At 36.7% G+C, this 26528-nt stretch overlaps 1 protein-coding gene across 2 annotated transcripts in view; it reads left to right on the top strand.

The window, feature by feature from the left end:
• The window catches only part of Dym (dymeclin), a 322312-nt gene that overhangs the window by 101891 nt on the left and 193893 nt on the right, over positions 1-26528 (top strand). For both annotated transcript variants that reach the window (XM_042675227.1, XM_042675228.1), the window contains exons 9-10: positions 18735-18917; positions 22346-22524. In XM_042675227.1, the coding sequence (XP_042531161.1) occupies positions 18735-18917; positions 22346-22524 (362 nt within the window). The remainder of the gene's footprint in view (positions 1-18734; positions 18918-22345; positions 22525-26528) is intronic.

Here is a 26528-nt window from a genome sequence, read left to right as displayed (position 1 = left end):
CTAGCAAGCATGAGGTCCTGAGTTCAAACCATAGTGCTGTAAAAAAAAAACAATTTTTAGGGCTGGAAAGGTAGATTAGTGGTGGAGTGCTTGCCTTGCATGCATGAGGCCCTGGGTTCAATTCCTCAGCACCACATAAGCGGAAAAAGCCGGAAGTGACTCAAGTGGTAGAGTACTAGCCTTGAGCTAAAGATCTGAGGGACAGTGCCCAGGCCCAAAGTTCAGGCCCCCAACCGACAAAAAAAATTTTTTTTAAGAGCCTAGGTATTTAAAAACTTAAGAAGTTGGTATCTTTTTTGGTCTTCCTAAGCTTTTAAGTTATGTGAAAACATGTTTCGAAAACATTGACTAAATTACATATTCTTGTCAAATTTTTGCTATTTCTCACTTTTCATTTTATGTGGTGCAAAATTTGGCCAATAACAGTTTGAAAGGAAAATTTGATTGCTAAATAGATATTTCCACAAGAGATTTTTGCCTTTCTTCGTAAATGAACTTGCCTTGACAACAATCACCATGGTATCATTTCTTAGGCACTATTTTCTCTAAAAGATTATTATGTTTGCTTTTGTCATTTGTTTATAAAATTAGCCAAACATTTTAATGGAAAAGATTTGATACTGACCTAATCTGAATTACAATAAATATTTCAAACTTTCAGTTAGTCAAAGATATTAGTAATGTTGGTAGTTTTACTTTGAGTTGCTAAAGCAATTACCATTTTTATCTTACTTTAATCCACAAGAACATTACTCCATTAAAATATTGTATTGAACAAATGGATGACTTTTATCTTTATGATTTGTTATGCTCTAGGGGAGGAACTATGGTTCTAATGTGGGCTAGTATAAAAAAATACTATAGGCTTGGCATCTTAAATGAGTGGCATTTGTTTCCTTACAGTTCTGGAAGTTGGGATAGGCAAGTATCAGATGCTAGCATATTTAGTTTTTGTTTGTTTGTTTTGTCCTGGGGCTTGAATGCTGGGCCTGGTGCTGTCACTGAGCTCTTCAGCTCAAGGCGAGCACTCTACCACTTGAGCCACAGTGCTACTTTCAGTTTTTCTGGTGGTTAATTGGAGATTAGACTCTCACAGACTTTTCTGCCCAGGCTGGCTTTGAACTGTGATCCTGAGATCCCAGCCTCCTGAGTAGCTAGGATTACAAGTGTGAGCAACTGGCACCCAGCTTGATTTCTCTTCTAATGGGAGCTCTATATTTATGGTTTTATATAAACCTAATTGCTTCCCAAAGCCCTAACTTTCTAGTCACACTGAAAGAACTTCAACATGAATTTTGGGGGTGATCATTTAGGGGTTTTTGATTGCATTTTTGGCTTACTTATAATGAAATATTTGAGGAAGACTATTACATAAGAAAAAAAGATGTTTGTTTCAATGTTCTGGAGACTAAAATCCAAAATCTGGTGGGCCCTATCGGTTTTACTTCTAGTGAGAGATAGTATTGTTCTTAGGTGAGTCATCATGTAGCAAGAGATAGGGGATGTCCATTTTGTCTTTTCTCACTTTCTTTTCAAATTGATGTGTATTCAATGTACACAGGAAATTCATTATAACATTTCCATATACTATGATCATAGTTAACCCTATTATCCTTCTCTGTCTCCCCCTTTCCCCTTTCTTGTCCACCTTGTTGCTTTTCTCATAACTTCTACAAATGAGAGCAGATATGCAATATTTGTCTTTATGGGACTGGCTTATTTCACTTATGATCTATACTTCCATACATTTTCCAACAAATGGCATAATTTAATTCTTCTGAATGGCTGATTTTAAACTATGATTTAAAATTATGTTCAGCACATTTTCTTTTTTCTTTTTTTCTCTCCTCTTTTTCAACCCCCCCTTCCTCGAACTCAGGGCCTGGGTACTGTCCCTGAGCTTCTTTTGCTCAGTGGTAAGGACATTAGCTGTAGTACTTTGCTTTTAGAAGGAAAGATTTTGGAGCCAGAAGCTTCAGAAATTTGTCTAAGTAATTAATATTTGACTTAAGCTAGATTTGGCGGGGGTGGGGGGTGGGGAGGAGGTGGTCATGGGGCACTGTCTCGGATCTCTTCAGCTCAAGGCAAGCACTCTACCTCTTAAGCACAGCGTCACTTCTGGCTTTCTGGTTAATTGGAGGTGAGTTTCACAGACTTTCCTGCCAAGGCTGGCTTTGAACCACCATCCTCAAATCTCAGCCTCCTGAGTAGCTCAGATTCTAGGCTTGAACCACTGGTGCCTGGCTTGTTTTTCTTTTTTTGACAATAGTCATTCTGACTAGGGTGAGGTGGAATCTCAATATAGTTTTGATTTGTATTTCCCTGATAGCTAAATACATTCAACATTTTATTCATATGCTTATTGGCCTTTGTACTTCTTCATTCATTCTTCATTCAGTGTCTATTCAACTCAGGTACCTATTTTATTGATAAGATTATTTATTTTGGTGTCTATGTGTTTTAGTTCTTTGTATAATTTTGAAAATTAAATCTTCTGTGGGATAAATATCTGACAAAGATTTTCTAAAGAGTCTAAAGACTGTCTTCTCATTGTTGTTTCTTTTGCTATGCAGAAGTTTTTTTTGGTTTGGAGTGTGTGTGTGTGTGTGTGTGTGTGTGTGTGTGTGTGTACGTGTGTACGTGTGTGTGTGTGTGTGTGTGTGTGTACGTGTGTGTGCCAGTCTAGGGCTTGAATTTTGGGCCTGGGTGCTATTCTGTAAATTTTTGCTCTAGGCTAGTGTTCTACCACTTGTGCCACAGCTTCACTTCTGACTTTTTTCCCTGGTTGGCTTTGAACCTCAGATCTCAGCTTCCTGAGTAGCTAAGATTATAGGCATGAGTCATTGGAACCCAGCTGTGAAAAAGTTTTTAATTTGATACATTTGCAGATTTTTTTTAGATTTCCTGAGCTATTAGAGTCCTGTTCAAAAAGTCCTACCTAAGACTTTATCTTCAAGTGTTTTCCCTGTGCTTTCCTGCAGTAGATTCAGATTTCCAGGTTTTATATTAAGGTCTTTGAACTATTTTGATTTGATTTTTGAATAGCTTCTTATAAAGACACCAATATTTAATCATGAGGACTTTACCTTATTGAACTAATCCCAAAGCTACACTATACTTGGATTAAATGTTTATTCTCTTAACTATCATTAGCAAATGACTTTGGAGAGTAACCTCCTGCATGAATTTAAAGAAGAAATGATAGTCAAATTATAGCATCACAAGTTGTTGGGATATTAAACTCTTGATGACTTAAATTCCCCATTGTAAAATAAGAATAATACAGTAGTCACGGCCATAGTCATGGTTTCACTTTCTGTAATTTCATTTCACCTACAGTCAGTTGCAGTCTGAAAATATTAAGTGGAAAAGTGTAGAAATGAACAGTTCATAAGTTTTATATCATGTGCCGTTCTGAGTAGTGTGATGAAAGCTCACAATATCCTGCTCTTGCCTGCCCAGGATGTGAACATCCTTTTGTCCAGTGTATCCATGCTGTATATACAGTGTCACTGCCCATTAGTTACTAAGTAGCTGCCTTAGATATCCAGTTAACTATTATATCCTTGTGTCTAAATAATCCTTATTTTATAAATGGTGGACCCAAAAAGTCAGAGTCATGCTGTCAGCACCCTGGGTATGCCAAACAGAAGCTGTACCTTTTTCCTTTAAGACAGGTGAAAGTTCTTGATTTAATAAAGAAAAATATATAAGCCAAGGCTGCTAAGATCTATGGCAAGCATGAATCTTTTATGAAATTATGAGGAAGTAAGGGGAAATTAATGCTAGTTTTGCTGCCACACCTTGTACTGCAAAAGATACGTCAAGTGTGATAATTGTTTGAGTAACCTAGTAGACATCCTACATATGCATATAGGGAAAAATACTGTCTGTGAGGTTAATAGGATCTGTACTTTCTGGCATTGCTTGACGATTGTGGAACATATCTGCTACAGGTAAAGTGTTACTACTCTGTCTTCCTCTGTAAGATTACTCAGGAAATCAAATGACAGAATGAACAGGAAAGAAACTAGCACCTCATAGGAACAAAACAAATGGTCATTAATATCATTAGTAGCAACATATCACCTGATATTTAAAATGTAACTTCTGCTTTAAAATGCTGAAAAAGGGTGGAAAAACCTATGAACTCATTGACTAACAGGATTATTCAAAGTTTTAATGTAAATAATGAACATATCAGGTATTTATTATATATATTATGTATTTGCATTGTAACTTTTTTGGGGTGCTAAGGATAGAACCTGAGGCCTCTTCCATGATAGGCAGACACTGGCACAATGCTACACTCCTGGGCCTTCATTTGTATTGGTTACTGTTATATATTCTAATACCTATATAATATTATACATAACAATTATGCACTCATGCCTTACCTAACAATGGGAATATATTATTTGTAAGTAATGTGTCATTAAGTGATTTTATTATGCCAACATAGAGTTATGGAATTCGCATACATAAACCTTGACTATCTTAATGTAACACATCGAGTCTATACACTGTGTGTGTGTGTGTGTGTGTGTGTGTGTGTGTGTGTGTGTGTGTGTGTGTGTGTGTGTGTGTGTGTGTGTGTGTGTGTGTGTATGTGGTAATTTTTTGTTTTTAGGACCTTGGTAAACAAAACTACACAGGATTAAATCAAGTACAAGAGAATATGATGCAGTCAGGAGACATGGTAGACATGAGATGTATGAGATTACTGCTGGTGTCACACAGCATACTTAGTAAACATTTTTCGATCAAAAGTATATATAGTACAGTAAATACAAAGATTAATGACATCATTTTTATCATTATTAAGGATCATGTACTATATATAATTGAATTGCTATGCTATAGTGCATTCAGTTTGTTTATATCAGATCTCCACAAATGTAACACAGTGCCCTGAACATTATGCTGGTTGTGTTGTCACTAGGCATTAGGAATTTTTCAGATCTTACCATGATCTTGTGAAACTCATTATGTATTTGGTTTGGTTATATGGTGTATCACTGTTATAGACACTTCAGATAGTTACTTAAAGAAATATGTTGAAATTTTCATATTGTGAAGAGAAATAGATTATAACATTTATAAAGATTTTCTTTTCTTTCCTTTTTTTTTTTCTTTCGGTCATGGGGTTTGAACTCTGGGCTTGGGTGCTGTCCCTGCACTCTTCAGCTCAAGGCGAGCACTCTACCGCTTGAGCGACAGCACCACTTCTGGTTTTCTAGTGGTTTATTGGAGATGAGAGTCTCATGGGCTTTCCTGCCCGGGCTGGCTTTGAACTGTAATGCTCAGATCTCAGCCTCCTGAGTAGCTAGGATTACAGGCATGAACCACCAGTGCCTGGCTATTCAGATTTTCTTTGAGTCTGTCCTTCATTAATCGTGTCTGTTACTGCATTTTCAAGCATTATAATTGCTTCTAATATCTGAAATAGTGGTGAAACGAGGATGAGTTGTCTGAAATTTCTTTTGTGTTTTAACAAAGCTGTAATACGATTAAAATTGAGTAGGTAATATTCTCAAGAGCCAAACCCAATTAAATATGTTCTGCCAAACTGCACTTTCCATCACAAATACTGAGGTTCTGCACAGTGCCTTCTGATAGCAGGTTTTTCCAGTTGAATGAGCCACCAAAAATGTTATTTTTCTTTTGCTTGCAATTGTGGGTGTCCAAAGCATTTTGCAAGGCCAAAGTAGTGATTATTTAGGCAAATGCTATAACAGAAGTTAATAAAGTAGAGCTTAAAGATTAAAACTCATTTTTCCCAATTGTTGTTTTTGAGAACATTATTGAATTCATTATGACAAGTAGGGTATCCAGTAGTTGTAATTTATTTTATATAACAATTATTTTTCTCCATAGTTTTGGCATTTTCTGGAGTGACTCATTGAGAGAAAGAAAAACTGCAGTAAGAGAAAAAGTATGTGACGCTCAGAAACAGGCGCAGATGTGAAAATAACTCTGATGTTTTAATGAAAACATTTTGAATTTTCAAAAATAAAGTACCTTAAAAGTAGAATTATTTTATTTTATTTTTATTTATAATACTTGGTAGACTTTACATATCAAATGAAAGAGCAACCTCTTTCCATTTTTCTAATTATAATTCTTATGACTTAAAAATATAGATAATTTCATTTTACTGTTTCCTTGGAGTATTGCCTTGTAGGGGAAAGTACAATAAGGATTTAGAGTAGTGTCTACAATGTAAAATGACTGTAATTACTTATAAAGTAGTAATGTTGCTTGAAGTAGGATAATGATATTAAAAATAAACTCTTAGGGCTGGGAATGGGCTTAGTGGTAGAGTACTTGCCTAGCATGCATGAAGCCCTGGGTTCAATTCCTCAGTACCACATACACAGAAAAAGCCAGAAGTGGCACTGTGGCTCAAGTGGTAGGAGAGGCTAGCCTTGAGCAAAAGAAGCTCAGGGACAGTGCCCAGGCCCTGAATTCAAGCCCCAGTTCTGGCAAAAAAATAAATAAACTCTTAATTATTCCCTATTGTTTCAGATTTTAAATATTTTGATAGGTATAAATAATATTTGTCAAGAATAATATGTCAAAAATAGACTTTTTGGGGGCAAACACTACATTTTATAGAATTTATTGCAAAGGTGTTGAACAGGTTTTTTGTTTGTTTGTTTGTTTGTTTGAGACAGTCTCACAGTATAACCCAGGCTAACCTGGAACTCTATGTTTGATTCTACATAGACAATCAAACATACAATTCTTGTGCCTCAGCTTTCCTAAGTGCTGAGATTACATGTCTGAGCCACACCCAGCTAACATACAATTTACCTTCTTTTCCTCCTTTAATTTGTTAGATACTTATAAACCAGTTTTCAGAAATGGCTTTGAAAGTCAGTATGCCAACCCTCTATTTTTCCTCCTCAACGATTTGTAGGAAAGATTGATGGCCCTTTTATGTCCACAAATAGTTATTGAAAAAGTTCATTTATATTTACTATGAAAAATAGAACAATATAATCAATTTCAATTGAAATTCCAGTAATAATTTTCCAAAGCTTGCAACAAATGTTGTTTACTTGGTATTAATGTTTTAAACTGTGTTTGGAACTTCTCTAATGGACATTATTGTATTATGAGATTTAGAAATACTTGAAAATGGTAAAAAATTAATTTAAAAATAATATAAAGTGATGAGATTTATAGAATTTGAATCTTTGAAAATATAAATCTTATTCTTTGAAAGATGAAGCGAGTAAAGTTGATTTGTTTTTAAACTATTAAACTATTAAAACTTGTATCACTCAAGTAAGCTTAACATAATTAAGCAGTTGTTAAACTTACATTAATTTTAGTATGGGCTTTTTAAGTAAATTCAGAATAAGTTTATTTTATGTTATTTGATGACAGATTTTGTGAATGGTAGTAAAAGTATATTAAAGCTAATACAGTTGTGTGTGTATGTGTATGTGTGTATGTGTGTGTGTATGTGTATGCATGTGCCTGCCTTTGCCTGTGTGCCTGTCCTGATGCTTGAGCTCAGGGCCTGGGTGCTTTCCCTGAGCTTTTTTGCTCAAGGATAACACTCTACCACTTGAATCACAGCTCTACTTCTGGCCTTTTGGGTGCTTAACTGGAGATAAGTTTCACAGACTTTCCTGCCTGGTTATTTTCAAGCCATGATCCTCAGACCCTAGACTCTTGAGATGTTAGGATTACAAGTGTGAGCCACTCTTGAGATGTTAGGATTACAAGTGTGAGCCACTGGTACCTTGCTTGCAGGTGTAGTTTTGAGACCATCTTTTGTATGAATAAATAACTTTTTAAAAGTCTTCTATAAGTTGTTCAAAGATATTTGAAAAATAGAATTACTGTTTCTGCAGGTTACTTTGAAGTACACTAATAAAACAAGTGGTGTTGATGGAAGAACTAAAGAATATATAATGAATAGGGGTGTCATCATAAATACAGCAAAATGTTAATGTAAAGTCTAGGTTATGTACATATAGAAATTCACTATATAAATTTGCTTAATAAAATGTTGGAAATGGGGAGAGAGCAAGGGAAGGAGTGACCTGTCCAAAAAGAAATGTACTCATTACCTGACTTATGTAACTGTAACCACTCTATAATAACTATTAAAAAAAAAGAAGAAAAGCAAAATATAAAGTTGGAAATGGAATCATTTTGAGAATGGACTCCTCCATTTCAGTGTGCCCATTAAAAACAAAGATATAAAAAAGCTATTTATTTGAACCTCCTTAATCTTTCCAGAAGTGCTAAGATAATTTCTGACCATTTGTGGTTTGACTAGACCTTCCCTTGACCCCTTGACTGCAAGCTGATTAGCTATTTAAGCCTGGGAAAGTTTGTAATCTATCAAGCTTTTCTCCATCTGTAATAAAAAAAAAAAGACTATTCCTTGTAGGATTATAGATAGTGTCTCTTCATTTTTCTCCTTGTGTACCATGGGCCTTGAAGGTTCATCAAATTTGACTGGATGAATGGTAGGGTGAGAGCTTCTACTCATCCTTCAGATTCATTTCTGCTTAACGCCTAAGTTCCCACACTGGATAGAGGCCTCACATAGAAGGCCAAAATCCTTCTATGTACATTTCTTGTGTAACTGGGATGGAAGTTATGTATTATCATGCCCAGGTTTCATGGATTAAGAAGGGGATCTCATGAAGTTTTTGCCCTGGCTGGAATATACCTGTACTGTCAGTTTCCTTCTTAGTATACCCTGATCAGGAATTTATGCATGTGTAAAAGGAGAATATAAATGTCCAGCAGTATTGTTTGTAATAGTCTCAAAGTTGAAGCATATCAGATGACCATTGCAATGGATGGATGAAGTGTTTATATGTAGCTGAAGGAACTACAGCTAAACATGGAAACCTGGATGACTCTTATGACACAATTTTAAATGGAAAAAAAGCAAGTTACAAGAGGACACATACAGCATTAAAGCTGGAGATTAAAGCATTTAGTATGGAGATCTCTGTATTTCAAACGCTGAGAAAATTAAGCTTTATTGTTCAGTGTTGTCTCTATAGTGGTGAAACTGTAAAGAAAAGTGAAGAAATGAGGCGCAGTGGTGTATGCTCATTATCCCCACCCTCAGAAGGCAGATGCAGGAGGATCTTGAGTTCATCCCCAGCCGGGGCTATATACTGAGTTCAAGGCCAGCTTCAGCTACATAGTTACACCCTGTCTGAAACAAAACAAAAATGATTACTAAATAATTGTAAGTAGCATTTCATATAGAGGAAACAGCTCTACTTGCCCGTCTTATTTTGTCATAGGAAACATCAGCAGTATGAAAATGAAATATATCACTATATATTTGAAAAGTATGAGTTCTAATAAAGAAAGTCCAAGTAAGTCCAAGTTACCCTTTAGTAATTTCAGATCCTGACTTAATCACACCAGTAAAGTAGGCAATGTTTTTTTTGCCATAAAGCAGCAGGTTATTTTCCTTGTTCCTTTGGCTCTATGAGTAATAACACATGTTTTTAGGTATCCTGCTGCTTGCTTTCAGAAAGAGAATGTTTTGGGAAGATTGTCAGTACTTCTGCCAATTCTCATGTTGTTAGTCATGATGTGGGCACATTTTCTCCTTAGCTAAGTGAAAGAAGGACATAAAGGACAGGGTGTGGAAGGCAATTAGCTGTCCCTTTATCTCAAGTAGAAAGAGCATGTTCTGGGGACACTACAAGGGTTTTACTCAAATGTGGTATGGCAGTGACTAGTATTGGACACTCTCCATTTTAGCAGACTATGTGAGCACCAGGAAGAGAAACATTCCCAGTGTTGTTTGCAGCCAAATATAATCTATATTTTTCTTGAAAGGTTACAAGTAGAAGTGGCCTGGACAAACTTGCAGTTAGAACTTTTAAAATGAGTTCATGTTCTCATCTTTCCCTTTTGACTCCAATGACATTGTGATGGCAACCACAGGTTATGTTAGGAATGGCAACCAAACACAGTGAATCAACAAGAGAAAAAGAACCTGGTGCTTAAGAATCTTGAAGCAGTGCACACACCCTGCAGTACCTCCTTTTGTGTTTGTCATTCTTTTTTCATCATTTCTTTTTTGTTGTTGTTGTTGTTGTTGGTCGCAGGGCTTGAACTCTGGGCTTGGGCGCTATCCCTGCGCTCTTCAGTTCTAGGCGAGCGCTCTACCACTTGAGCTACAGCACTACTTCTATCCATCCTTTTTTATTTGCATGCCATTCAGGTCTGTTACTAACTAGTCTTACTTTAAATGTACCCTGAATAATAACACACAGGAAGTGAATATAGGGCCTAGCTATATTACACTAGCTTTCTAGCTTAGGTTTTTTGTGGCATTGCCATTTAACATCATTGCAAGCAGAAAAGTGGCATGAGAAAGAGCCATGTACTTCTTCCTCTGCTACCAACTTCTGTTCTTAGTCTCCTGTTATTCTTGTCATAGTCTTCCTAAAATTAGGCATTTACATATCAGGTAAAAGAAGCAACACAAACCGAATCTTTTATTGTACATAAACCATAAATCCTGAGAATCATGGCAATTTACACATTGTTGAAAAGCCATTAGAGCCCTTTTCAAGTGCTGTTTAAGCTTAGCTGTAATAGAAGCTAAGGCAAATGAGTATGTAACTATTGTGCAAAGGCTTAGTTTTATATTTTATATTCTAAATTTATTCTACTTCAGCAGATATATCCATATTTGTTTTATTTCTAAGAAGATGTTGTTACATGTGACTTTAATTACGTAATTAGCCTCTTTAAAATCTTAATGTGAAGTTAATGGCCCAGAAAATGTACCCATGTTTATTTTGTGACTTTACTTATTCCTAGCATGACATGGACTGTCATTTCCAAGAGTTCATACATCCTGTTTGAAAAATCAGGGTATTTGTACTTTGGATCTAGTTGAGTTTCTGAACAAACAAGACTTTTCTTTTTCATCTTTCAGAGTGATATGATCTTTTTAAAACCCTGAAGTCTGGACTTCAACTTGTTAATTTAGAAATGGCAACTATCATTAAATCTCTGCTTTCTGATAATTTTTATGATCTGAAATTTTACTTTGTTCTTCTCTTATGAAATTCTTGTCCAAATGTTGGAACTCTTCATTCTATTCTTCATGTTTCTTTCTTTCTTTCTTTTTTTTTTTTTTTTTTGGTCAGCAGTGGGGCTTGAACTCTGGGCGTGGGTACTGTTCCTCAGCTCTTCAGCTCAAGTCGAGCGTTCTACCACTTGAGCTACAGCACCACTTCCGGTTTTCTGGTGGTTTATTGGAGATAGGAGTCTCATGGTCTCTCCTGCCCGGGCTGGCTTTGAACTTCGATCCTCAGTTCTCAGCCTCCTGAGTAGCTAGGATTACAGGCGTGAGCCACCAGTGCCCAGCTTCTTCATGTTTCTTAATCTCATTAGAATATCCATTTCTGTCTCATCTTCATGCTGGGTAATTTTATCAGATTTAGTTTTCGGTTCAGTCCACTAATTTTTTCATCTATCTGAGCTACTATGAAATTTTTACGTGGTAGTTTCAAATGTTTGAGTTATAACATATGCAATTATTATGCATCTTAATTGTGCAACTTGGTGCACATACAAGTGAGAGATTGAAAGGTAAGAACTCTTAATGTATTATTGAAGAGATAAGGTTAAAGTATTGGCTACTTTGTCACAAATCATTTAGTTGGAGTGGTATTTAGAAAGTTGCTCAGAGTAGGTTGAGGGGAGAATGGAAATTGAATGTAGGCAGAAAATTAAAGCAGTTAATGAAAAGTGACATGGAATCTAGTGAGGTTATTTTTTCAAGCAGGAAAATGGCATAGCATATTTGTATTCTGTGATAGAAATGACTCAGTTTAATGTAACAAATACTTATTCAATGTTTGCATTTTATAGAGTTGACATTTAATTAGTGATGGGGAAATAATAGTTTAAAGGCATCATTTCCTTGAAAAAGGTGTATTTCATTCCTTTTATAAGTGGTTGAAAAGAGTGTGTATGTACATGTTATAAGTGATTGTATAAATTTTTCAGGTAGAAAGACAAGGTAGTTCTAGTGGTTATAATTTTTCAGGTTTTTTTGTTTGTTTGTTCTTGCCAGTCCTGGGGCTTGAACACAGGGCCTGGGCACTGTCCCTGAGATTCTTTTGCTCAAGGCTAGTGCTTTACCACTTGAGTCACAGCTCTACTACTGGCTTTTGGGATAGTATATTGGTCATAAGAGTCACATAGACTTTTGCTAAAGGCTTGAACTGAGGGCTTGAACTCAGGGCCTGGGCACTGTCCCTGAGCCTCTTTTGCTCAAGGCTAGCATTCTACCACTTGAGCCACTGCGCCACTTCTGGCATTTTCTGTTTATATGGTACTGAGGAATTGAACCCAGGGCTTTATACATGCTAGGCAAACACTCTACCACTAAGCCTCATTCCCAGACCCAATTTTTTAAAGAAAGATAATACTAGAGCCTGGAGGTTGAGGCTTATTTGGGGAAATGAGAGAGCAGTACACAAATAAGCTTTCCTAGGTTTTTAGGCTTTCTGGACACAGCTTTGGAACAAAGAATAGGTGGTTTTGTAAGGCACAGCTGTGCAGTGGCATAGCCATGCACAGAAGAGAGGAATGTAATACTAACGAAGACTTCACTTGCAATTAAGGTCTTGTGATGTTCACAGGGTGATACTTTGCATTGTTGGATTTTCCTTAGCTGAAGCAGTGAATGGTTAGAGTAGGTTGAAGGTGGTTGGCTTATGATTCTCTTCCATCATTAACATGTTAAGTGCTATATTTGGTTGGGGTACTTCACTGTCAGTAGAATAAAGGTGACATGTGTATTGCTATTAATGACCAAGGTCATGGGGAAATGTTAAATTGACAGGACCTGTTTTGTTCTTCTTTGTCCATGGTTTTGCTTTCTGTGATTTTAGGTTATCTGTTGTCAGTTGTAGTCTAAAAATAGTAAATAAAATTATTTAAAAATAGTAAAATAAAATTCCAAAAATAAAAAATTGTTTTTCCCCAGAGTATATCAAATCAAATATTGTCAAATGCTAATTTAAAATAACTTCTAAAGGGAAGTGAAGGGTAAACAAAGGAGGAGGCTGCAATGCTTGGTAAGAAGTGTACGCGTTATCCTGCCCATGTAATTGTAACCCCTCTGTACAGTATGTTCACAAATAAAATAAAATAAAATTAAAAAAAAAAAAAAACCTCGGGGAAGGTAGGGAGGGAAGGGATGGTAAGGGGAAAAATATGGAGGGGGTAACAATGCTCAATAGGAAGTGTACTCATTACCTTGCTCATGTAACTGTAACCCTCTGTATATTATCTTTACAATAAAAAATTTAAATTAAAATAACTTCTATTAGGGCTGGGAATGTGGCTTAGCCATAGAGTGCTTGCCTAGCATACATGAAGCCCCTGGTTCAATTCCTCAGTACCACATAACCAGAAAAAGCCAGAAGTATCACTGTGGCTCAAATGGTAGAGTTCTAGCCTTGAGAAAAAGAAGCTCTGGGACGGTGCCCAGGCCCTGAGTTCAAGCCCCAGGACTGGAAAAAATTAAAATAACTTTTATTATGGTATATTGTTATAATTGTTCAATTTTAATTATAAATATTTTTACTCTGCCTAATTTATGTTAAACTTTGCCATAGATATGTATGTGTATATAGGGAAAACACAGGTTTTTGGAAGTAGTTTTAGGTATCTACTATGTATTTAGAACATATTTCTATGTATAAGATGGTACTCTACAGTTAGCTACTTAGAGGAATGTTTATTTTTCTATACATCGATGTTTCAAAAACTTCAGTCATATCCACACAGCTGCCATGTTTTGTTTTATATTAGTGCAACTTGAATTTACTTTTTCACTTTAGAGTGATTTATGTTTCAGAATTTTAAACATATTATTTACTTTCAATAATATATGTTGGCTTGTTTTTGTGCCAGTCCTGGGGCTTGAATTCAGGGGCTAAGCACTGTCCCTGATCTTTTGCTGAAGGCTAGTTCTTTACTACTTGAGTCACAGCTCCACAACTGGCTTTTTGGGTAGTTTAGAGCTCTACCACTTGAGCCATAGTGCCATTTCTGGTTTTTTCTGTTTATGTGGTATTGAGGAATTGAACGCAGGGCTTCATGCATGCTGGGCAAGCACTCTACCACTAAGCCACATTCCTATCCCCCCAGGTTTGGTTTGAATTCATGAACTCATGATCCTCCTACTTATTTTATTTTATTTTACTTATTTTATTTTAATACTAAGTAGTTCTTAGAAATTATCAGATTGATATGCTATCATTATATAGTTCTAATTGTATAAACATTCTATATTTATAATATGCACATTTACAAATTAAATTAGAAATATTAAAATTAAACATTTTTAAAAGCTTTTGTGTGCCACACTTTTATTACCTGACATCATCAGTAGTCCAGTGTTCTATGCTTCATATTTCAATATAATGGTCAGCTCACCAAAGATTTTCCTAGGTGTTTAGTGGTGTGTGTGTGTGTGTGTGTGTGTGTGTGTGTGTGTGTGTGTGTGTGTGTGTGTGTGTGTGTGTGTGTGTGTGTGTGTTGATACTAGGACTTAAACTCAGTTTTTTACTCAAGGCTGGTACTTTACCACTTGTGCTATTCCTCCACTTTTGGATTTTTGCTGTTTAAGAATTTCTTGGATTTGTCTGCTGGGGCTGGCTCTGGACCATAATTTTCAGATCTCAGCATCCTGAATAGCTAGGATTATAGGTGTAAACTGCTAGTACCTGGTCTTTATTTACTTCTGAGTGTGTGCATTCTTACATGTGCTTTGCACACCAGTCCTGGAGCTTGAACTCAGCCTGGATACCGTCCCTGAGCATTTTTGCTCAAAGCTAGCACTCTAGCACTGAGCCATAGTACTACTTCTGACTTTTTGGTGGTTAATTGGGGATATGAGGCTTATAAACTTATAAACTACCCAGGCTGACTTCAAACCATGATCCTCAGATCTTGGCCTCCAGGATTACAGGCAACAGTGTCACTGTTGCCTGGCTTGTAGTTTCCTTCTTTGAAGTCTTTCCTCCCTCCATATTCTCACTGGCTTCTATATAGTTATCTTAAAATTTGAATTTAAAAGAATTGTGGACAAAGAATTTTAGAAATTGTTAAAAAAAAAAACCCTCAGCAATAACATCCAGAACATTATGGTGCATAATTACATTCATTGCAGCCAAGTACCTGTGGCTCACCCCTTTAATCCTAGCTACTCAGGAGGCTAATATCTGAGGATTGCAGTCCAAAGCTAGCCTGGACAGGAAAGTCTGTGATATTCTTACTTTCAATTAACCACCAGAAAACCAGAAGTAGAGCTGTGGCTCGAAGTGGTAGAACGCTAGCCTTGAGCAAAAAGAGCTCAGGGACAGTGCCCAGGCCTTGAGTTCAAGCTCCACAACTGACTCCCCCCCCCAAATATATATATATATATATTACTATATATATATTACATTAGTTAGATGTTGTTCTGGTTTTTAATAGAGATCAGGCATCAGTGGCTTTATCAAGATAAAAGGCTGTATTTCTCTACATTAAAAGCCAGTCCTGGGATGCAGGCAGCCTTGGTGAGTTCATCTAGGTACCAGAGTTGTTGTTCTCTTGTTTTTCTATTCCTTCATATATATCCTTCTGTATAAAACCATGTTTGGCCTCCACCACCTATGCCTGAAATGTAGCCATAGAGAAGAAAGGATATGAATATGATATGAATATCTTTCTTCTAAAAAGATATGGCCTAAAATGTATTTGTTACAGTCTTTATCTCTCATTAGAATTTAGTCACATTGCCATGATTTCCTGCAGGAAAAGGTTGGGAACTGTAGGTCTATGTAGCTAAGTCCTGGCATATTTTATTTATCAAAAGGATGAGAACATGTTTGAGGTCAGATATCTAACTGCCACAGTGTTTTTCCTCGAATGCATGCTTACTGACATTATTGGTGAAACTGTCTTTACTTATTTTGCTATGATATTTTTCTTACATGGGAAAAGCATAGGCATTTCAAGTGTTAGCTTTATTTATTGGATCATTACGGCAGTTAAAATTGGTTTTTGGTTGTTGATATGCTGGTCTTCCCATTATGTTAACTTCCTCAAAGGTACAGAATAAGCTTTCTTTCTTTGTAGTTTTGTTCCTGGAATAGGGCCTCTATATGTAGCTTTCTTATTACTGTGACCAAAATTTTCCTGTTGTTAATATATTTTCTAGTATTTCAAGTTCAGGATATGAATACAATCCTTTTAGTAGATTTTTATTGCTATGCTGACTGTGTTCATCATTTATTTTTATATAGTTCTGCATGAATAGTGTTTTGTGATACATGTTATATATAAGAAATCAATTATAGTTTAGCAAGTAGCATGTTTACTGATAAAAAAGACAATTTATCTTTATTTCTTCATGTGTTAAGAAAATATTGTTGGGCTTTTTTGTGTGCGTGCGCGCGCGCGCGCGCGCGTGTGTGTGTGTGTGTGTGTGTGTGTGTGTGTGTGCGCGTGTGCGCGTGTGCGCGCGCGCTAGTCCTGGGACTTGAACTTAGGGCCTGTCTGCTGTCCCTGAGCTTTTTTGCTCAAGGCCAGTACTCTACCACTTGAGCTATTTACAGCTTATTGGTGGCTAAATGACAATAAGAATCTCACACTTTCCTGTTTGAATGGCAGTTCTCAGATCTCAGCCTCCTGAGTAGCTAGGACTACAGGCATGAGCCACCACTGCCCTGCTGAGTGTTCAGCTTTGAATTAAACTTTCTTCATACTGGCGTTTTTCATACTGGAGTTAAACTCAGGGCCTCTTTTTTGCTCACAACTGGTACTCTTAACCCTTGAGCCATGTCTCCTATTCTGGCTTTTTGCTGGTGACTTGGAGATAAGACTCTTATAGACTTGTCTGCTCAGGCTGGCAGATCTCAGATCTCAGCCTCCTGAGTAGCTAGGATTGTAGTTGTGAGCTACTGGTGCCTGGTAAGTTAAACATTTCTTTTTAAGATGAGAGAACTTTTCTCTTTTGATTATTATATTTTTCAATCCTGTCACACTTTGTGTCTTCATCACATTCTTATTAAGTATATTCTTGTGTCATTACTTTTAAACACATTAAATCAACACAAGAACTTTTTTTTAGCTAATTTCAGTACTTTTTAAAAAGCTTTAGCTAAATGATTTTTATTTTTCAAACTTACTTTGAAGACCCAAGGGATATAATTTAAAACTTTGGGAACCATCCTTAATTTGGCTTTTGGAAGAAATATACTGTAACTTTCCCTTGTTTTTCTGGTGGAAATTTTTTTTTGTAATGCCAACAGGAAAATGCTATTCCACTAAGGTTCTTGGGTCATAGATCAGAGTCTTGGATCAGCAAAAAGAAATGAACTTTTGGAAGAATTCTGAGCCAGTATTATGGGCCAGTCTAAACTACAATTTAGGCAATGGCAGGCTGCCTCAGTCTCCTTAAAAGGAAAAGCAACATTTAGTACTAATTATCAGGAGCAAAAAGGATCCTTGGTGTGTACACGCGCACACACACACACACACACACACACACACATGCACTCTCTCTCTCTCTCTCTCTCTCTCTCTCTCCAATGATGGGGGCTCTTTCTTTATACTCAACTCTCAGTGGAGGAAGGAGGGAAGAGCAGAGTGAAGAAGCAGTATGATAAAAGAGAATCCTTACTTTGTTTGTGAAATCTGTCCAGGAACAGCCGACTCTTATTTCCCTAGTAATGAAGACAAGCAGCTATGAAGACCATCCAGAACCAATACTTGTATTTTATCTTGGAGAGCTTTTTGTGATTATTTTTGTTGCAGATTGAACCTTCTAATAGTGTTTTTCTTTGCTTGCAATCCTGGAACACACAATGATGGTTGCAGGGGAAGCAGTCACAGAGCAAACTCAAAGTGGAAGGAAGTGACCTAATTTTTATTCTAAATATTACCAATAAACAACATATCTTTCCCAAGGAAAATAATTAAGTTTGACTTCTGGTTGTTACTTACTCAGATAATTTTAATCTTATTTGACATCCCAAGTTTCTCAACTTACTAAAATTTGTTTTGAATAAATTTAAATTTATGATATATAATTAACACTTATTAGTTGGTAATTTTTACCCAGATTTTTCTAATGAAAAGGAGGGAGTTAGTGGAAACTTTCTGTTTCTCTATGCTTTTTCTAACCCTGTAACCTCTTTCTTGATTCTCAAGGTTCTTTACTTTCTCTCTTGTTATCCTGGCTCTTCTCAGTCCAAAGTCACTTGGATGAAACTTCTAATCTATCATTTACCCTGGAGTATTCATCATATCTTTTTGCATCTTGTTCCTTTCCTTGCTCTTTTCTTCCTTTCCTCCTGTCCTCTCTCAACTTTTTCCCTTTCTTCTCCATACTGTGTCAGTGATACCAATGGGAGTATGTACAGTGTTTGCAGATATTGACCACTATGTATTTGCATAATTATACATACAGAAAAATCTAGAAATAATATAAGAAAAATAATGATTATCTGTGGAAAATAGAAGTAGAATAGAATGTAATTATGGACAGATAATTATTAAAACATTACTTGGGCAATAGGAGAATTTCCAAATAATGCAGTTAGTTTTGCTCTTATAATAAGTATACCTTGAATTTTAAAGCATAGAAAGAATGAAATTTTGTACAGAAATATATGATATTAGTGATGACAGTAATCCTTTGTTTTCTTCTCAAGCTGGTCTCTGGACTGTCTTCACATTAGGAGGTGTGGGCAGCAAAGCCACTGCTTCTCCAGAACTTTCTTCTCCTCTGGCCAACCAAAGTCTCCTGCTTTTACTGGTGTTGGCCAACCTGACAGATGCTCCAGAGGCACCAAACCCCTACAGACAGGCCATTATGTCCTTTAAGAATACACAAGGTTGGTGAGGTTTTTTTTCTCTTAATCTTCTTTCTAAAGAGGAGAGTGTTGTTTACTCCATATTGTTTATCTTATAGTTTTGGGGACGTGTGTTAACTTGTTTTTTCAAATTGGTTATGAAGAATTTCCTGTCAGTATTTTCAGGGAAGCCAAATAAATGCTAGAAGAGCTATTGAGGTCCTTTATATTTTCTAAACTTACATTTCTTTTGGAGATAATCAAGCTTGGACTTACTTTGGAGCATTCTGTCCTGCCTATTAGGTATAGGAATTTAACCCATGAAGCCCAAATAATTGGTAGTTTTATATTTTCACTTAATATATTTTAGCTGGGCATCAGTGGATCACGCCTATAATCCTAACTACTCAGGTGGTTGAGATTTGATGATCAAGGTTGAAATCCAGCCTGGGCAAGAAAGTCCGAGAGACTCTTATCTCGATTTAACCACCAAAAAGCCCAAAATGAAGATGTGGTAGAGTGCTAGCTTTGAGCAAAAACAACTCAGAGATAGCTCACAGGCCCGAAGTTAAAGCCCCAGGACCAGCGCAAGAAAAAAAAAAAAAAGAATCTGTTCTAATCAGAGTTTTATAGGATTAAAACTTAGGGCAAAAATCAGCAAACCTTTTTCTGTAAAGCAGCAGTAGCATTGCATGGCCATCTGATCTTTGTTGCAACTCTTCACCCTGCTATTATTACCTGAAAGTATACATAAAAGTCACTTGAATGAACAAGTATGGCTGTGTTTCAATAAAGCTTTATTTCTAAAATAGGTGGACTGCCTATGGGCTCTATTTACTAACCTCTAAAGTAGAAGAGGAAAAGATGGTTCTTTGTGGCAACAGTAACATTCTATCCAGAGGTTATATTCTAAAAGGAAGATTACTATAGCAGTTACAGTATCAAGATGTAGCCAATAACTAAGGTGAGCAAGAAGTACAGTTCTTGAGCAGGAACAGAGAGGCTTCTGATTTCTAGATCCATTCTAACATATATTTCTCAAGGTTGAAATTTTAGTGTGACAGTTGTATCTCTGCCAACTCTCCTATTATCATAGTCCGTTTGAGCTGCTATAATAAAAGACCCAGTAGTAGATAATTTATGAAAAAAACAGAAATTGATTTCTTGTAGGTGTAAAGATGGAGAAATTCATAATGGAAACACTAGCAGGCTGGGTGTCTAACAAAGGCACACCTCTGCCCTCCTGTTGCGCCTCGGACGCTCTGTTCTCACGTGGCATGAGCCTGAAGGACAAAAATTTTCTATGTGAAGTTCTCTTTCAAATTCCTTAATCAAAGATTTCACAAGGAAGAAACACTTAAGACTTAATACCCCCTAATGCCACTGCATTGAAGACTAAGCTTCAACATAAATTTTGGAGGGAACACAGTCATTCAAACTGAAGCACAGACTAGTAGAAATCAGTAACAATTTTATGCATAAAGCATGACAACTCATGTAGCCAGTAGTGATTTTTTTTTTGGTATTACACTCTTCTTAGTGATAATGTGGATCACTGGTTAATAAAACACATTCTGGAGCTGAGCTTATAACATATCTCAATCACTTTAGAGTATGAAACCTTTGGCAGTTTACATAATCTCTGTAAGTAAGTCTCAAGGACTTTGTCTATGAAGTGGACTTGATGTCACCTAATAACTTGTATAAATACCAGGCAAATGTAGAGTTTAAAATGATCAGTTCAGGTTTCACTACATAGCAAGTATTCAGTATATAATTTCTAGCATGATTACTTTTGCCACTCGGGCCAAATGTTAGTACATTTAGGGTTGAACCATGGCTTCTAGGAGACAATAGGGTGAGACTGGAACTACTGACTTTAGAGTCAGATTGACCTGTATTTACATCTTAGTTTTTATTTAAAATACCAATGTTCTTATCTTTAAAGCAAGAATTATAATCTCTCCCTCACATGATTCTTTTTTTTTTGTTTTTGCCAGTCTTGGGGCTTGAACTCAGGGCCTGGACACTGTCCCTGAGCTTCCTTTGCTCAAGGTTAGCACTTGAGCTTTGTGTGTTTCTGTGTACTGAGGAATCGAACCCAAGGCTTCATGTATGCTAGGCAAGCACTCTACCACTAAGCCACATTCCCAGCCCCCTCACATGATTTTTTTAAAGAATTAAATGAACTTGTACACTAGTACAGACTCACTAAATTCGTGCTGTTTTAGAAGAATCAACACAATTTTAAATTGTTGTTGTTATTGGAAGAAGCAACACAATACAAAGACTGTTACAGGTTTTACTTAGGACCAATCTTGGAAAAAGATACTTAATCTCTCTAAACTTCCATTTTATTCTTCATAAAACTAGGTTAGAATAATGACATATTTGTTGTATGGATTAGATAAGGAATAATAGATGTAAAATAGTGGCTTGAAAGCTGGTTCATAGCAGTTATTAGCTAGGAAGGTATAGCTGTTGTAAACACACATACACACACATATGCATACACTTACGCCAGTGCAATCAGGTATGATCCAAGTTGATACTTTGTTTCTATTGTAATACAGTGTGTTCACAATCTTCTCTATTGTTTCATATAAATTCTATAATACATATGTACTAGAGTACTTGACAGTACTTAGCCATCCCTTACAAATATATAGTTAGTCACGTGAAGCAATTATTTTGAAATTTAATTATAAAGATTTCTAAATTACATGTTTATATGTTAAGTATGTAAATTATATGTTGTTTTTCCAGCCATTTTCTTTGGGAGTTGTTTAATAGAATTGGTGAATCTTGGGGCTGGGGAGGTGGCTCAGTGGTAGAGCGCTTGCCTAGCATGCCAGAGGCCCTGGTTTCGATTCCTCAGCACCACATAAGCAAAAAGAAAAAAAGCGGCGCTGTGGCTCAAGTGGTAGAGCACTAGCCTTGAGCTGAAGAGCTGAGGGACAGCGCCCAGGCCCAGAGTTCAGGCCCCACGACCAGACCCCCCCCCCCCCCCAAAAAAAAGGTGAATCTTTCAAACATGATTTATTTTCTTAAAATAAATGAACCGAGTTTCAACATAGTTTTATAAAAGCCTTATTTTATGAAAGAACTTGCTGTTTTATATAGAAGCTGTATTTTTTTTTTCTCTAGAAATTTGGGACTGGTCATCTTTGTCTTTCAGTGTCCTAAGTTGTATTTTTTAGAGATCCTTTTTTTCATTGCTGTCTTTAAGGGCAGAAGATTACAGGTGCATACAATGTGCCATGATGCCTTTACTTATAGCTGATTCAGTTCAGCTACACTTAGGAGAAAATAGTAACAAACTACGTGACTCGGTTTAGTTACTTTATCCCTTTTCAAAATAAAGTTTAAAATATCAATTGAAATTTTTGACTCTGAAAAGTAGGGACTTCCCATAAGTATTCATATGTTATTTTCTAATTCTTTATGACTGTTTTTCTTTTCTATTCCAGACAGCAGTCCTTTTCCCTCATCAATTCCACATGCCTTCCAGATTAACTTTAACAGTTTGTACACAGCCCTTTGTGAACAACAGACATCTGATCAAGCAACGCTCCTCTTATACACACTGCTCCATCAGAACAGCAATGTCAGGACATACATGTTGGCCCGCACAGATATGGAGAATCTTGTAAGTTTTGTGTATTTTATAATAATTTGAAGAAAGAAAATTTGCCAAGAGGTGGCCACTTAGGTTATAGTTGAGAAGTTGATGGGGAAATACCACTAAACACTGTCAAAGGGTCTGCATGTCTCCGGAGTAGGAACCAGTTCACACAGAGTTGGCTCCCAGAGTAGAACACAGCAGCATTCTCTTCTCTACTGACAAACTTTCTTGTCTTTGGGGCCTTTAGAAGACCCAACTTACCCAGGATTCAGCCTGATTAAGTCTTCAAAGAAGTACCTTCAGCAAGAATTCTGTTTCTTTTTTGTCCATTAAAGTTGTGAATTGCTTGCCCACCAGGTTCATGTAATTGGTCACAATTGCAGTGAATTCTTGGTGAGAATGATAACAGGAAGGGTACTTTTTTTTTCAGTGTGGTTTCTTAAGGGTCCTGTGCCTTTGGGGTGCATGATGCTTGTTTCCTATTGGATGTGTATGAGATAGACCATTGTGAGCTTATATAAGCCCTATGATCTATGGCTATATAAATGTAGTTCCTAGACTAAGACATCTTGTCAGATATCGCTTAGATGTTAATAAAGTAATATTACCATTTTTGTTCATGGACAAAAAGTCTTGAAAAGCAATCATTGATTTCCATTATAACTAATGTGTAGGTAAACAACAGTGTTTTTCTGAGGAGTAACGTTAGCTACTTCACTCAGCATATGCTGTTTGAAATGTATGTAGAAAACTGAACTATTACTGCTTTACAACAAACAATGTGAATTAGCGAATAGCTGCCTGACAGCAACAGGCTGTTGCCTCTGTTCCTAGTTTTACAGGTTGTTAGATGCTTCATCAAGCTTTTGGTAACTACTGTTTTTTAGCTTTAAAATATTATGTATATGAAGAAACATTAAAATACTAGAATTCAGCAGGGTACAGTAGCTCATACCTGTAAACATAACTGCTCAGGAAGGTGAAATCAAGACGATCATAATTTGAAGCCAATCTGTGCAGAAAAGTCTGAGAAATTCCATGTCTCAGCAAAAACCTGGGCTGGAGGCATGGCTCAAGTGTAGAATGCCAATCAAGCAAGAAAGTCCAGTAAACACAGGGCCTAGAGTTCAAATCCTGGTACCAGTAATTTTTTTTCACTGAGCATATTTTGTATCACAATTATAGTAAGAACAAAAAGCATGATGGGCCAGGTGCCGATGGCTCATGCCTGTAATCCTAACTCCTTAGGATGAGATCTGAGGATCAAGGTTCAAAGCCAGCCCAGTCAAGGAAAGTCAGTGACAATCTTCAGTTAACCACCAGAAAACCAGAAGTGGCACTGTGGCTCAAGTGCTAGAGTGCTTGCCTTGAGCTAAAGAGCTAAGGGACAATGCCAGGCCCAGAATTCAGGCCCCACAACAGATGGACCCCCACCCTTTCTCCCCCCTCCAAAAAAAATAAAGCATGATGAAAGAACCTACATTTGGAATATTGGCTTAAGTAATAAATTGGATATAAAGCTACACTGCTCCTAAGTAAAACTCTTGTAAAGAGAAAGCTTGTTCCTTCCTAAGTTTGTATAGAGCATTGACTGTGATACTTGAAAGCCTCTCTCTCTCCCCTACTTCTCTTTCTTTCTCTCCTCTCTCCTCTCTCATTTTTATGTTGTTACTAGAGCTTGGACTCAGCCTGGAAACTATTCCATAGCATTTTTACTCAAAGCTGGTGCTCTACCACTTGAGCCAGCTCTTCTTCCAGCTTTTTACTGGTGAATCGGAAATAAGAGTTTCATGGACTTTCCTGCCAGTGCTGAGATCTGAGCCTTCTGAGCAGCTTGGATTACAGGCATGAGCCATAGGCATTCAACCTCTGACTTCTTTCGGTGCAAGTATATTCATTAATCTGGTAGGACATTAAACACTCATTAGAAAAATAGAGTAATGATTCCTGAATATCTTTTTTATCTATTAAGCAAACTCTATAGGGACATGAATTTTTATTGTTTTATCATCACCACAAAGTAGTTTACAAAAGTAGCTAGACATTTAAAAAAATACTCTTGGTTTTTTTTTTTTTTAAGTTGTAACAAACTGATGAGTGCCTACCTTAAGCTAAAAGGAATATATTTGCACAAATATTTTCATATATTCATCCTTAGCCACTACTTTCTACACTGTTTGTCTCATTGTCAAGTACACACTTTCCAAATGGAGTTAATGACACTAGCAGCAGCCCTGGGTCCATGGCCTTACAATCTTAAAGGAAGAAATTATAAGCCAGGCACCAGTGTCTTATACGAGTAATGCTAGCTATTCAGGAGGCTGATATCTGAGCACCATGGTTTGAAGCCAGCCTAGGCAGGAAAGCCTGTGACAATTAACCACCAAAAGAGTTAATCACCAAAAAAAAATTAAACACCAAAAAAAAAAAAATCCCAAAAGTGGAACTGTGGTTCAGGTGGTAGAGTGCTACCCTTGAGCAAAAAAGCTCAGAGACAGTACCCAGGCCCTGAGTTCAAGCACCAGAACAAACTGGCGCGCGCGCGCGCGCGCACACACACACACACACACACACACACACACACACAATTATATATGTAATATGTATACACAAAATATAAATATTATATGTACATATATGTATATGCACATGTGTATATATGTATAATGTGTTTGTAGATGTACATATTACACGTATATACACTTATATACACACATCTATTCATAAGAATTTCATGAAAGGCTCCAATATTCTCTTTTGAGGCTGAATGTCTACTCTTTGACCAATGATAAGCCATCAGAGCCACAGGGTATTTGGAGAGGCTTGTGGGGAGGAGCTCTTTAAAGGAAGAGATTGTGGACAAATAATAAGTAGATGTTTCAATACCATGGTGTTTGTACCTTCTTCAATAAAGGAATTTCAAGTTAGCTGCCATTTTATTTTCAAGCAGAGATTGGGCAGATACGTCCCTTAAGCCTCACCAGCTTTCTGCCCTTGGGTGAGATCTTAAACTTGCACACACATTGCAGTATGCAACTCATATCATTTTAACTTAAACTTTACTGTGGAGTCACAGAAAAGGAGATCCATAGAGTGATATGAAGTCTCTGACTTGATATTTAGTATCAGAAGAAGTTACATAAGGAATTTTATATCTTCTTTTAGATGGTCTAAGAGTTCTTTATTTTCTACATATGGCTTTTTACATAAAAAGGTAAAGCCAGCCCAACTGGTAGTTTAAAGTCTGTAATCTTAGCTACTTTGGAGGCAGAGATTAGGGAATTGAGGTTCAGGGCCAGTTGCTTAAGAGTCCATCTCAACCAGTGACCAGGCACAGTATGTGCCTTGATATCCCCACACCCAAGGGAAGGATCACAGGACTACTGCAATCCAGGCCAGCTTAGGCATAAAATGAGCTCCTATATTGGAAGTGGGGGGGAACAAAACAAAGAGAAGGAACTGCCATAGTGGTTTGAGCAATTGACTTTGTATCAATATGGCATAAGGAACCTCAATGAAAGCTCCTAATCAGTAAGGAATTGGCGGGGAAAGGGAAGGAGAAAGCAATAGAGAAGGTTATTCTGAGCACTAGGCAATACATGCATTTCTAAATACAGAAATGCTTTGGTGTAATTAGTATACAATATAAAAAAGAGGAAAGTAAAACAGGCTTGAATTGGGTACTAGAGGAAGGGGAGAGGGCTAATGAAGAAGGTGAATATACATACATACATACATACATACACACATACGTACATACATACATACAAACACATACTACATGCATACACGGGTAAGTGTGAAAATTCATGATGAAACCTAACTGTATAACAAATGTATGCCAATGAAAGAAGAAAACAGAGAGTAATGACTAGTAATTGTGACACAATTCTGAACTACTAGAATTTAGTAGTCTTATGTACTACACTTCTTCATAATTTAGAAGACATTTCAATTACAGCTTGTAAAAGAATAAAACACCCAGAATTCTTATAATAGGTGTCCCTCATTTTTATGGACTTTATATA

This window comes from Dipodomys spectabilis, unplaced genomic scaffold (genome assembly GCF_019054845.1).
Source record: "Dipodomys spectabilis isolate Male_0828 unplaced genomic scaffold, ASM1905484v1 ptg000024l, whole genome shotgun sequence".
NCBI lineage: Eukaryota > Metazoa > Chordata > Mammalia > Rodentia > Heteromyidae > Dipodomys > Dipodomys spectabilis.
This window is presented reverse-complemented; position numbering and strand designations above follow the sequence as displayed.